The 14,803-nt window shown below is 45.1% G+C and overlaps 1 protein-coding gene across 4 annotated transcripts in view; it reads left to right on the top strand.

Moving 5' to 3' along the window:
* The first annotated feature begins 9,300 nt into the window (after window positions 1-9,300).
* Window positions 9,301-14,803, top strand: part of LOC120927347 (transcription elongation factor A protein 2-like) — a 188,665-nt gene continuing 183,162 nt past the window's right edge. For all 4 annotated transcript variants that reach the window (XM_040337946.1, XM_040337948.1, XM_040337947.1 and 1 more), the window contains exon 1: window positions 9,301-9,673. In XM_040337946.1, the coding sequence (XP_040193880.1) occupies window positions 9,605-9,673 (69 nt within the window). In that variant the 5' untranslated portion in view covers window positions 9,301-9,604. The remainder of the gene's footprint in view (window positions 9,674-14,803) is intronic.

The following is a 14,803-nucleotide window of genomic DNA, read 5'->3' as shown; positions in this document are numbered from 1 at the left end:
TAAGCCACGTGTCCTGCAATCGGATTCGGTGGAGCGCTTGCTAACGCCTGGTGCTTGGAAAGTCATTTATCTTTGTGTGTCTGTAGCCTATGCCACTAATTTTATTAGAACCCTCGACAAATGGAAATGTGACATTCCTGACCTTACAGATGATGACTGGGAAAACTGTAAAGTCCCCTATGTTTCTAATATGATTTCTCCTAGAGATAGATTTATACAGTTAAAGTTCTTACATAGGGCTTACAATACCCTACAGAGACCAGCAGGCATTTACCCCTTGGTTAGTCCCCTCTGTACACACTGTTACTCCTCTACAGGTACCATCAGGCATGTGAAGGTGTCCTGCGTGGCTCCAAAAGTTTCACTTGTAATTTTGTGATGTGATCTCTCTACAATAAAAGCTTTGAACTGCAATTCAAGATCCATGGTGTGCTGGTGTGCTGGCGAGTATGTACCGTATTTTCCGGTGTATAAGGCGACTGGGCGTATAAGACAACCCCTTAATTTTCCAGCAAAACATTTGATTTTGGGATATACTTGCCATATAAGATGACCCCTTCCTACTAGTCTGTCTGGAAGCTGAGGGGTAGCCCGAACAACCGTTGCTTTTTTTCAGATCTCACTGTGCCATTACATTACATGCCTCACTGTGCCATTAAATTACATTACATGCCTCCCTGTGCCATTAAATTACATTACATGCCTCATTGTTTCATTACATTACATGCCTCCCTGTGCCATTACATTACATGCCTCACTGTGCCATTACATTACATGCCTCACTGTGCCAATACATTACATGCCTCACTGTGCCATTACATTACATGCCTCACTGTGCCATTACATTACATGCCTCAATGTGCCATTGCCTACCTCATTGTGCCATTAAATTACATGCCTCAATGTGCCATTGCCTACCTCATTGTGCCATTAAATTACATGCCTCAATGTGCCATTGCCTACCTCATTGTGCCATTGCATACCTCGACAATCTCCCTACCTTATCCTGTATGCAGAGTTTGTCAGACTGCGGGCATCCATTATTCAAAAGCCACGCCTCCTCCTCGTGCTGTTCCGCTATAGGCAGAACACTCATTTTCCCAGCACAGCCTGTGTTCAGTGTTCCGCCTATCACAGATGTCCTCTCGTCCGAGGTCGAGAATGAGAAGGCATCCATGATGGGCGAAACACTGAACAAAGGCTCCGCTGGAAAAATTAGGGTTTCCGCCTATTACGGAACAGCACGAGGAGGAGGCGCGGCTTTTGAATAATGGATACCTGCAATCTGACTGAGACAGGTATCGGCGTATAAGACGACCCCTGAGTTTTGAGGCATTTTTTTACGTACAAAAGGTTGTCTTATACGCCGGAAAATACGGTATATTGTTCTGTGATATCCAGTGTCCAGCTGGTAATCACTACAGCACCTGCTACAGATGAGCCTGTGATTCAGGAATGTGTGTGATGGGAACAGGGCTTTTTTTCTCAGAGAATAGGTGCAGGAACTCTCCCCTACTGAATCACTTCTTGCCTCCGCCCCTACCCACCTCTGAGCACCATCTCTTGCCAGTCATTCCCAGTACCAGCCCTTTTTAGAGAGTACAGAACCAAGTAAAATTGTACACTCCCTCAGTAACAATGGATTGCCCATTACAAAATACCACCCCTGCAACAATAGACCGCCAGCAATATCAACAGATTTCCAGCAGTCAGCAACAACTGACCCCCTGCCAGCCACAATAGACCCCCTCAGCAACAATAGACCCCCACACAAAAATAGATTCCCCAGCATATCCCAGTACCCCTTGCCATCACATACATTCAGTGCTGAAGGTGCCGGAACTGCGTTCCCCCACGTTCCAGCTGAAAAAAAGCCCTGGATGGGAATATAGACAAAGTAATGCCCATCTATTCGCTCGTATTGGGAATTCGGTGATTGATGCTCTGAATGCCCTTGGTGACTTGTCATTACAGCTGGATTCGTGAATGATCCATGAATGACCACAGGTCATCCTTCCTGGGAAAGGATGAACCGCTATACATCTGTGCTGAAATCATATTTATCTTGTGGGTTTTTACTGTTATCCTTGAAATAAATGTTATATCATTACTGCACTTAGATGGTGCTGCTTTCCTTCTGTTCTGCAACCGTGAATGATGTTACTGGGAATTATGGAAGATATAGGATCTAATAGATATTTTAAGTTTTTTTTTTGCACTTTATTATGCCCGTAGGGATCTACTTCTAAAATGGAAACAACCTGCTCCTCCTACTGTACTGTGTTGGAAGTCTGCGGTGATGCGGTTTTGCCATTGTATCAGATAACATATGAGAGCAGAAACTGTCTGAAAACGTTTTACAAAATATGGTCAGCCAGGATTGATGCATATGGCTCAGATGTGACCAATGATGTACACTGCTCAAAAAAATGTAAGGAACACTTTGAAAACATATCAGATCTCAACAGGCAAAAATCTCATGCTGGATATCTATACTGATATGGACTGGGTAATGTGTTAGGAATGAAAGGATGGCACATCATGTGATGGAAATGAAAAGTATCCACCTACAGAGGGCTGAATTCAAAGACACCCCGAAAATGAAAGTGAAAAAAATATGCAGCAAGCTAGTCCATTTTGCTGAAATTTCATTGCAACAACTCAAAATGGTCCTCAGTAGTTTGTACGGCCCCCAAGTGCTTGTATGCATGCCTGACAACATCAGGGCATGCTCCTAATGAGACGAAGGATGGTGTCCTGGGGTATTTCCTCCCATATCTGGACCAGAGCATCACTGAGCTCCTGAACAGACTCTGGCGGCACCAGATGGACCGAAACATAATGTCCCAGAGGTGTTCTTTTGGATTTAGGTCAGGTGATCGTGGGGGCCATTCAATGGTATCAATTTCTTCATCCTCCAGGAACAGGCTGCATGCTCTCGCCACATGAGGCCGGGCATTGTCATGCACCAGGAGGAACCCAGGACCCAATGCACCAGCGTAGGGTCTGACAATGGGTCCAAGGATTTCATCCCGATACCTAATGGCAGTCAGGGTGCCATTGTGTAGCCTGTAGAGGTCTGTGCATCCCTCCATGGATATGCCTCCCCAGACCATCACTGACACACCACCAAACCGGTTATGCTGAACGATGTTACAGGCAGCATTAAGTTCTCCGTGGCTTCTCCAGACTCTTTCACGTCTGTCACATATGCTCAGGGTGAACCTGCTCTCATCTGTGAAAAGCATGGGGCACCAGTGGTGGACCTGCCAATTCTGGTGTTCAATGGAAAATGCCAATCAAGCTCCACAGTGTCCGGCAGTGAGCACAGAGCACACTAGAGGACATCGGGCCCTCAGGCCACCCCCATGAAGTCTGTTTCTGATTGTTTGATCAGAGACATTCACACCAGTGGCCTGCTGGAGGTAATTTTGTAGGGCTCTGGCAGTGCTCATCCTGTTCCATCTTGCACAAATGAGCAGATACCGGTCCGGTCCTGCTGATGGGTTAAGGATCTTCTACGGCTCTGTCCAGCTCTCCTAGAGTAACTGCCTGTCTCCTGGACTCTCCTGCATGCTCTTGAGACTGTTCTGGGAGACACGGCAAACCTTCTGGGAGTGACACGTATTGATGTGCCATCCTGGAGGAGTTGGACTGCCTGTGCAACCTTTATAGGATCCAAGTATCGCCTCGTGCTACCAGTAGTGACACTGGGCCAGATTCACAGAAGAGATACGACGGCGTATCTCCTGATACACCGTCGTATCTCTGAGAGTATCTATGCGGCTGATTCATAGAATCAGTTACGCATAGATAGCCGTAAGATCCGACAGGTGTAATTGACTTACACCGTCGGATCTTAGGCTGCAATACTTCGGCCGCCGCTGGGTGGAGTTTGCGTCGTTCTCCAGCGTCGGGTATGCAAATGAGCTTTTACGGCGATCCACGAAGGTTTTCGCATTCGTTACGTCGTCGCTAGTAATTTTTTCCCATCGCAAAGTTAAGCATGCTTTTACATGGCTTAACTTTAGACGAGCCATGTTAAAGTATGGGCGTCGTTCCCGCGTTGAATTTAAAATTTTTTTTTTTTGCGTAAGACGTCCGGGAATACGAAAGTACGTTACGCACGTCGCCGTTCAAAAAAATGACTTCACTTCGCGCAAAGCACAGCGGGAATTTCAAAACGGAGCATGCGCAGTACGTCCGGTGCGGGAGCGCGCCTAATTTAAATGGTACACGCCCCATTTGAATTAGGCGGGCTTGCGCCGGACGTCTTTACGATACACCGCCGCAAGTTTACAGGTAAGTGCTTTGTGAATCAGGCACTTACGCTGAAAACTTGCGGCGGTGTAACGTAAAGACGATACGTTACGCCGCCGGAGTTTTCTGTGAATCTGGCCCCCTGACCCTAGCCAAATGCAAAACTAGTGAAAAACAGTCAGAAAAGATGAGTAGGGGAAAAAAAATTCAGAAACCTCCAACTGAAAAACGATTCTCATTGTTGCCCATCTAGTGCACCTGTTATTAATTTTAATTAACAGCAAAGCAGCTGAAAATGATTAACAACCCCCTCTGTATACACCCCTCCCCCTCTGCTACTTAACTGACCAGATCAATATCCCAGGAGTTCTGATTCAAAAGTGTTCCTTTAATATTTTTGAGCAGTGTATAAAGTTGGAGGACATTTAAGTGGCAGCTCAAGTGGCATTTTTACCCGTTATCTACCCTCTACCTTATGATTCCCTCCCCCCCCCCATCTAAATTTAAAGTACAACTAAAGCATTCTGTATAAACAAGTACCAAATCCAGTCACTATATTATGCACAAACTTCAACAAGAAAAAACAAATTAGGACTGAGACAATTTTCTTTCGAAAATAGTATCAAAGAATTTTCGTACGAATTTAGAACCGTTAGTGGGCTGCAGCAACAGACGATTTTCATGCGGCAATCAAATTTGAGGAATCAGACATGTCAATGATGGGAGAATCGTGCGAGAAATGTGCAAGAAAACAAATGTGCAAGAAAAGAAAAATCCCGGAGAGAAAAGAATATTCCCGGCCATGAAAATTATTTTCTGTAGCAACATGAAGGCTTGGTCGGTCGAATTTTGAAAATCAATGGTGGCATCATCGGATCACAAAAAAAATTCTGATTTTGAAAAGAAAATTAGTTTGAAATTCGACCGTGGAGGGAAGGGTGAGGGAGGAATGATTAGAGGGAGGGATGGATGGAGGGATGATTGGATGGATGGTTAGATCGAGGGATGGATGGAGGGAGGAAGGGATGGATGGAGGGAGGGATGGTTGGATAGAAGGGGGGATGGATGGCTAGAGGGAGGGATGGTTGGATAGAAGGGGGATGGATGGCTAGAGGGAGGGATGGATAGAGGGAGGGAAAGATGGAGAATAGAGGGAGGGATGGCTGGATGATGGAAGGAGGAATGGATGGGGGGATGGATGGAGAGATGGATTGATGGAGGGAGGGATGTATATAAGGATGGAGGGAGGAATAAATGGATAGAGGAAGGGATGGTGGGAGGGATGGATAGATGCTCTTCTAACTTTCTATATCACACACTGTGAAAACAGCCTCTGCTCTCTCATTTCTGGCAGAATCTGTTTCTTTAGATTCACATCACGGGCTCACTGCAGAGGCTGAGAAATGATCCGTTTCCCTCTTTAAATCCATCCTCCATGGCAGGCTATGTTCTCTCCACTCCTCTCATGTCCCTCTCCTATCGATCTGCTGGCACCTCCTCCTGATACAGCTTAGCTTAGAAGTCAAATCAGGCGGGCTGAGGAAGAGGGCAGGTATGCTTTCTCCTTGGCTGAGGAAGCAGCAGAGAGGCTGTATATCAATCCACCTAGGCTGCCAGGTCTAACTAAAGATTATAAGCTTATGTGGCCGGAGCAGCTGTATCCCTCCACAGGAAAAAATAATCCCCAGCTTTCTGGCATCAATAGAGGGTGTGCAGGTACAAAAAATAGAGCCAGAGAGCAGCTGTACAATCCCAGGATGCTTTGCCCTCCGCGCAGCCTGCTGGGGGAGGTAATTTAAGGGGGAGGACGTGTTTGGCACGCTCTCTCTGGACCGCCTCTTCAACCCAGGAGGACACCTGTGGAAGTGTCCCCAAGTAGAGTAGGCCGTAACTGAGGCCTACATACGCCTGGGCGGAGCGCCTTTGAGGAGGAGTGACGGAACATTTGACGGAGTGATCGGACGGGCTTCCAGTATCCCTGCGACCTGTCTGAGAACTGGAGGCTGCCGTCTAGCAGGACTGTGACCGGAGATCGCAGACTGAGTATCACGGAAGGACAAGGCCTGAGTTGGTTGGGTGAGACGGGCACCTACCCAAAGACCTATTGACTGTGTTGTTGGAAGAAGGATCGTCCCCATTGACTAGCGAGACTTCAATGTTTGGGTTCTTTTGCCAGTTTACTTGTTACCATATTGGATTACAAATTACCCCTTGCAGGCCAACACATGCCAACGTATCACTGCACAGACTCTTGGGATAATTTGAACTGAGGTTTGGCCTGGCCCGCCAAACCGCATTAGTTAGGGATACTACTTTAAGACTGCCTACTTAGTTATCACCAAGCGTGGATATCCATTTTATATTAATTTATATTCTTTAATTGAGTAACTGTTTTTATTATATTGTGCAGTATTAGAGAGAGCTGGGTGAGGTATTTTATCACTGTTTTACCCTTTTGTTTCTTTGCTTTATATTTTCCAAGTAAAATATCACTTTGGTTACACTGTACAGTCTATCTGTCATGCTGCAGGATCCATTCAAGTTAAGGTAACCTTTAACTTACATACTTTGTTGAACTGTAACAAGATATTGTGCCCTCCAGCATTTTATTGGGGTTCACGATTCCCATTTTTACCAGTTGTGCCAAGGGAGGGTTTTGAGACACTTTCAGGGGTTGACCACAGAGCGTAGACCCAAAAACAAACCAGCCGCTCCTCCGGGGCTAGTGCTACACGTATATATATATATATATATATATATATATATACAGTCCTGATCAAAAGTTTAAGACCACTTAAAAAATGACAAAAAATCATATTTTACATTGTTGGATCTTAACAAGGTTCCAAGTAGAGCTTCAACATGAAACAAGAAGAAATGAGAGTGAAACATGAGCATTCAATTAATTGAAAATAACAAATAAACTGAAACAGGCTGTTTTTCAGCTGATCAAAAGTTTAGGACCACATGCCTTTAAAAGGCCAAATCTGTGCAAAGATGTGGATTCATTGTAATTTTCTGTCAGGTAGTCACACATTGTGATGGCAAAGGCAAAAAAACTCTCCCTTTTTGAACGTGGTCGGGTTGCTGAACTGCATAAGCAGGGTCTCTCATCAAGACACTGGACGATCCTCGACCCAAATTAAGGCCCTTACTGGTGCTGACTGCAGCCCCATAACCATCAGACGGCATCTGAGACTGAAGGGCTTCAAAAACAAAAACGTCTTCAAAAACCTTGTCTCCTTGAACGCAATAGAAGTGCTCATTTGGACATTGCAAGAGAGCAGGAAGTGCAGGGGCGTCAAACGGCCGCTGGCTATGTCCAGATGTTGCAGAGAGCATTCCTCATGACTGAGGGCATTCGTCTGTGTGGTAACGACTGGGTTTTTCAATAGGACAACGCTACAGTACACATTGCACGCAGGACAAGGGACTTCTTCCAGGAGAATAACATCACTCTTTTGGCCCATCCTGCATGTTCCCCTGATCTAAATCCAATTGAGAACCTTTGGGGATGGATGGCAAGGGAAGTTTACAAAAATGGACAACAGTTCCAGACAGTAGATGGCCTTCGTGCGGCTGTCTTCACCACTTGGAGAAATGTTCCCACTCACCTCATGGAAACGCTTGCATCAAGCATGCCGAAACAAATTTTTGAAGTGATCAACAATAACGGCGAAGCAACTCATTACTAAGTTCATGTTTGGAAGTTGGATTTCTGCTTTGAGGGTGTTTAGTTTTTTTTTGGAGGTGTGGTCCTAAACTTTTGATCAGCTGAAAAACAGCCTGTTTCAGTTTATTCGTTATTTTCAATCAATTGAATGCTCAAAAAATGTTTTGTCTCACTCTCATTTCGTCTTGTTGCATGTTGAAGCTCTACTTGGAACCTTGTTAAGATCCAACAACGTAAAATATGATTTTTGGCCATTTTTCAAGTGGTCTTAAACTTTTGATCAGGACTGTATATATTTGGGCCCGGATTCACATACATTGGCGCATATTTATGCCGGCGTAGCGTATCTAATATGCCGGCGAAGAGAGGCAAGCATCGAATTCACAAAGCACTTGCCTCCCAAACTGCGCTGGGTTCCCTCGGTGTAAGCCGTCGTAGGTGGAAGTGGGCGTGAGCCATGCTAATGAGGCGTGACCCCATGCAAATGATGGGCCGAGTGCCATAAAACAAACGGCGCATGCGCCGTCCCGTGGACGTATCCCAGTGCGCATGCTCAGAATCACATCGGAACTACTCCCTAAGATACGACAGATCACTGCCTACGACGTGAACGTAACCTACGCCCAGCCCTATTCACGTACTACGTAAACGACGTAAAATACGATGGCTGTGTTCACTGGTCCATACCTTAGCATGAGTTGCGCCTCATATATGGGAAATAACTTTACGCCGGACGTACGACTTACGCAAACCACGTATATTATGCGCCGGGCGCAAGTACGTTTGTGAATCGGCGTATCTCCCTCATTTGCATATGTGCATAGAAAATCAATGGGAGTGGAAAATGCACCCAGCGTAAATATGCGCCCACGATACAACGGCGTAGGCAAGTTACGTCGGTCGTAGGAAGCGTATTTTTAGGCGTATCTCAGTTTGTGGGCACGGCGCATGGATACGACGGTGCATATTTACACTTACGCGGCGTATCTCGAGATACGTTGGCGTAAGTGCTTTGTGAATTCGGGCCATAGGGTTTATGTTCAATGCATTTACAGAGTATCACTGTGGTCCAGTAGCTGTTGATCTCTTCTTTGCAGTTGTGTTGTCTACTAGATTGCTCGGCACATAAGAGTAAACCTTTCAGTATAATCCACTTTTACATTAACACTGTATCTTTCAACAGGTGCAAGGGTGTATTGGTGCCCAATGCAGCATATGTGGTTAAGCATGTAACATATAGCATATGGTTTTCTGCTGTGTTTAGATCTGTGTGTGCCATGTGCACAGCTGTCACTACCCCCCCCCCCCCCAACTTCCAGTGTCCGGCTGAAAGACCTTGGGACTATTTATAATTTCAGACACACCCCCCTAGGAAAGCCAAGCAGAAGAAAACTGTATACACTTCGGACTGGTATATACTCACGCAGTGACACACTATACAAAACACACGTGTTTACAAACCACCGAGTAGGCATCTACTATCAGAACTTACTGCATACTAACTTATTCCCATTAGATTGTAAACACATAGCAAAAATCCATATAAAATACATACACTAGTATGTAGATGTAAAGTCTACTGTATCTGAAAGTAACACAGAAACGCATATAGAGACTTGTGCACAAAAATCACATTTTATTATTACCTGTAACACTTATTCACCTGACTTTATGGGATCAGAAGAGGACTTACGGAAGATTGGTAGGCGACTGGAGAAGAGAATCAGTGATCAGAACATGGTAAGTGGAACTACGCAGTTTTGTTTTTTAGATATTTGAGTTGTAGGCTGAACTCCGGAGGAGAAATACTATATGGAATACTTGTATAGTGTAGATCTTAATATATCACATTAGCAGGTGGTCTGCAATATTAGTAAAACTGATCCGTAGAATGAAGTGTGCATACAGGGCTGATTAAAAAAAAAATGTGATAAAAAGATGTAGCGTGCATAGCAGCCAGTCAATTTTGGTCGAATTCACACCTGCGATTAGATGCGAGAACCGGGGGGGCACCTACTATTACCTGTGAGTCAACAGCCCCATTAGGAGGGTGCCAGTTCTTACAGCAAATCATGTAAGCTCTCATGCAGCGATCACATGCGTGTGATTGGCCCAGCACACATCACGGCCGATCACTCTCCTGTGATTGTTGCTTGAGAGATTACATGAATGTGGTCGCTATTAGCTGTGAGCACCGACAACCACCTATTGCTTTCAATGGTGCTGTTGACTCACAGCTAATCATGAAGACTGAAACCCAGACTTGATGGAAATGGGTTTTAGGCTGGGTTCACACTACTACACTACTTTGATCCTACTTTGCTCTGTGTTCAATGTTTCCCTATGAGAGCGTCTTGTAGCGTCCTACACAAGTCGGTCCGACTTTGAAAATGCTCCCTGTACTACTTTTGGTCCTACATTGATCCTACTTCAGGCCCATTGAATATCATTGAAGTCGGACCAAAGTAGTATCCTGTTCATGAAAGTAGGATGGATGTAGGACCAATGTAGGATAAATGTAGGACCAATGTAGCAGAGCAAAGTAGGATGAAAGTAGTGTAGTAGTGTGAACCCAGCCTGAGACCCCATTCATACCTCCCAACTTGTTGAGATGGGAACGAGGGACACCTATTGGCAAAAGTATGTGAGCATAACACACGCCCCCCTGCCACACCCCCTTAAAGGGGAAGTGTACAAAAAATATTGGTTAAACCCACAAGTGCTTTTTTACCACTACTATTCCTTTATATTGGCTTTTGAAACTTACAAATGCAGCAACTTAGAAACTGGATGAAAGGTTTGGCGCTAGGAAACACTTTTTGAAAGATAAAAAGTGCATTTTATATGCAACTATATAGATCAGACCAAAATGGGGGACAACTGAGGAGGAAAAAGGGACAGAGGGGCTTTGTTCCAATCAGGAACAGTCCCTCGAAATCAGGTACAGTTGGTAGCTATGCCCAGTCACACCTATGTATTTGGGTTGCTTACATACTGTACACACATACATAAATATGAATGGGCTCTTTAATTTTCCTTTTAAAAACATACCAAACTACAGCACATACATGCAAACCAGCCACATTAGAAGTGTATATAAACCTTAACAATGGACTTCTATTATTTTTCCCTTTCAAAAGATTTTGTTGTTTTAAATAGCTATTAGTTTAGTTAAAGTCCCTGTGTTATTTTTTGCCTTACCTTGTATTGATGAGCTCACATGTTGCATCAGCTATCTTGTCCCTATGCGCCAAAGGGACAAAACAATTTCGTGTTTCGGGTCACACAGCATCCAATAGATGCCTCCTCACCACCTCTGTGTTGCATCACAAATGTAGGAGTACTAATGTGTTGAAACACCACATGAGTAAGCTCTACGTAAGTCTGTGAATGCTCTGCCTGCTGTGTCTGTGTCAGACTTTAGCTGTGTAGATCTCACCTGCACCAGCACTAGATTGAGGGACCCAGGAATTGTCAGGTCTCTCACTACAGACATAGATAATGCACCAACCCAAGCCTTATGTTTCAACACAAACTGAAACCGTTGACTCCTGAATTTGAAGATTTATTCTACTATAGGTTGTGCATATAGGGCAACAAAAGACACCATAAAACTACATAATTAACCACTTTTCTACCACCAGATAGCAATATGACATGCGCAAAGTGGTTCTGTTATCCAGACTGGATATCTTATGACGTGATCATAATAACCCGCGCCCGTGCGGGCGTGCAACGTGGCGATCATTGATGTGGTGTGTTAGTCTGACACACCACATCTCTGATCTGGGTCAAGAGCCCCTGACAGAGAATCTTCTCGACTTTTCCTCCACTCGCATCTGTCAGACGCGAGTAGTGTAGAGCCAATCCACTGGTCTCCTGATCCAGGCCCACAAGGGATCCCACCCATGGCCACCAGGGATGCTGAGCATGGATGCCCACCCAGGACCAGCAGGGATGCAACCAGGACCACTGCTGATTGATTATCAGCGCAGCCCCCTAAGGATGCCCACCCAGAACCACAAGGGATCCCACCCATGGCCACCAGGGATGTCGACCATGGATGCCCACCAGGGATGCCACCCAGGACCACCAGGTATTAACTTTAAAGGTGCCAGTCAGTGCCCATTCTAGATGACAATCAGTGCCCAATAGAAAATCCTGCCAGTGCCTCCTCATCAGTGCTGCCTATCAGTGTCACCCATCAATGTCCATCAGTACCACCTATCAGTACCCATCAGAGCCACATTTTTGTTTGGGTACAACGCAGCATGGCCGTGCAATTGTCATTCAAAGTGCGAAAATTGGTCCAAGCAGGAAGGGGGGAATTGCCCAGTATTTAAGTGGCTAATGTACATCCTTTTCAGGTGTAAAACACAAGGAGCCGGTAGGAGTTTTTACCAATGCTATTAAATCTATCATTGTTTTGTTATGTCTGTTCAAGTGAAAAAATATATCTGTTGGCTCTGCCTGAACTCTTGTAACCTGAAACATTCCTGCGCCCTCTACCTGAACTCTTTATCAGTTAGATTGCTCCCAGCTATTTCTATGAACTTCAAAACACCTCTCCCTATGCTATGGGGTTGAGGGTATGAGAAAGATAGTCTGGAGCACACTATGATGGTAAATCCTTTAGTGATGGCTTGAATGTAATATTTGAAAGTGTTCACTAGGGCCGGTGCATTCCCACGAAATGAGATTTGCCATCGGATGAGATGGTCCGCCTCCATCACATCCTATTGGCTCACTCCTGTCACGTGACATATTTAAACGTCAAGTATCGACGCGAACATCAGTCTCAGCTAGGCTATCATAGGGAGCTATTTGCGTAGTGCTGCGCCTGCGCACTACTACTTTACCTGCACCCGATGCTCTATTTTCTGTTCCCCGTTCCCTGAGCCTTAATGGGGGACGGGGAGTAGAGCTGTGGGCGCGGGGTGTAGTTAGCGCTGGCGGGAGGCACGCTGACAGCGCTATCGGGCATTGGGATCCCGATAGCGCTGTGGATGTATCGCGCTCGCGGGGAGGCATGACAGCGCTATCGGGCAGAGGGATCCCGATATCGCTGTAGATCCCGAAGTGACATTGTAATGAAGGAGAACATTTATTAGCCTGACATTGTAATAAAGGAGAACATTTATTAGCCTAGTAAATGTACGAGCTTATGTGGCCCGATTCCGCTCTCGGAATCGGGCCACAGAGGCCATGTGAGCTCCGTGCACCAGCTCCGTGCAGCTTCAGCTATCACAGGGAGAGGAGATCCTCTCCCTATGATAGCCTAGCTGAGACTGATGTTCGCGTCGATACTTGACGTTTAAATATGTCACGTGACAGGAGTGAGCCAATAGGATGTGATGGAGGCGGACCATCTTATCCGATGGCAAATCTCATTTCGTGGCAATGCACTGGCCACACACGGAGCAAATTTCTTTCCTGCAATCTCGGGTTGCAGAAAATAAATTTTCTTGATTCCCCCCATCAACACAGACAGTGTTGATGCAGGAATCCCTCCTACCGAACAATTGTCCTCTTCCTGACGGGGTGAATGGTACCCATGTTGATTGATCAATCAACTTGGTACATACAGTCTGGGCATTCCGGCTGAACTTGCCAAAATTCAAACCATGGTTTAGCCTGCCTTACTTCCCCTTTAGCTAGAGGAAACTAATAAAATGATATAACATGATATGTGGTTCCCAAATAGAGGAGGCTATACATACTTCTAATAAAGAGTTTAAAATATTACCCTTGACAAGTAGAGGTAAAGGTTTTCATGTAGAAGATGTAACAAGGTCCCAGGCCTCCTTTGAATTAATGAGAACCTCCAGGGCCAGGGATAGCTGACATCGTTCTGTATGTAGTGGGTTGTCAAGCATGGGTGCAGACTTTTTGGTGGAGAGAGGGTTAGGGCTAGGACACCCTTTGCAAGATTAATTGGCAGACTCCGAGACTTCAACAGGAGAACAGCCATGCAGGGAAAGGCCGCTGACCCAAGAAAATAAAAAGTTCTGCTTGCGCAGAAGGCTCCTGCCGTTTGCCTGCTCCGTCTGACATTTCTTAAATCTTTAATATATAAGGGATGGGGCCACCTGTCTATGTCACCTGGTGGCACCGCCCCTTTGTGATGTCACTGACCCAGCATGCCTTGGCATAATAGGCATACCATAACTGATGTTTGATTTTCCTTTTTATTCTATCTATTGCGATGTTTGAGGAAGGACATTATCTTGAGGTCTAATGCCGCGTACACACGATCATTTTTCGGCATGTAAAAAACAACGTTTAAAAAAAATGTAATTTAAAATGATCGTGTGTGGGCTTCACATAATTTTTCGGGTTCTGAAAAACACCAAAAAAAAAATTCAAACATGCTGCATTTTTTAACAACGTTTTAAATGATGTCATTTTTCGGATTGTAAAAAATGATCGTGTGTGGGCTTAAACAACGTTAAAAACCTGCGCATGCTCAGAAGCAACTTATGGGACGGGAGCATTCGTTCTGGTAAAACTACCGTTCGTAATGGAGTAAGCACATTCATCATGCTGTAACAGACAGAAAAGCGCGAATCGTCTTTTACTAACACGAAATCAGCTAAAGCAGCCCAAAGGGTGGCGCCGTTTGAATGGAACTTCCCCTTTATAGTGCCGTTGTACGTGTTGTACGTCAACGCACTTTGCTAGAGCATTTTTTTTAATGATCGTGTGTGGGCAACGTTGTTTTAATAATGAAGTTGGAAAAAACTTTGTTTTTTCAAGAGGCTGAAAAACATTGTTTTTTACAAGCCGAAAAATGATCGTGTGTACGCGGCATTAGAACAAAGTTGTGCTTACATGGAAGAGTCCAATTGAATAACATTGATCACTAGAAAT

The sequence above is a fragment of the Rana temporaria genome, chromosome 2, assembly GCF_905171775.1.
Source record: "Rana temporaria chromosome 2, aRanTem1.1, whole genome shotgun sequence".
In the NCBI taxonomy this organism is placed as follows: domain Eukaryota; kingdom Metazoa; phylum Chordata; class Amphibia; order Anura; family Ranidae; genus Rana; species Rana temporaria.
This window is presented reverse-complemented; position numbering and strand designations above follow the sequence as displayed.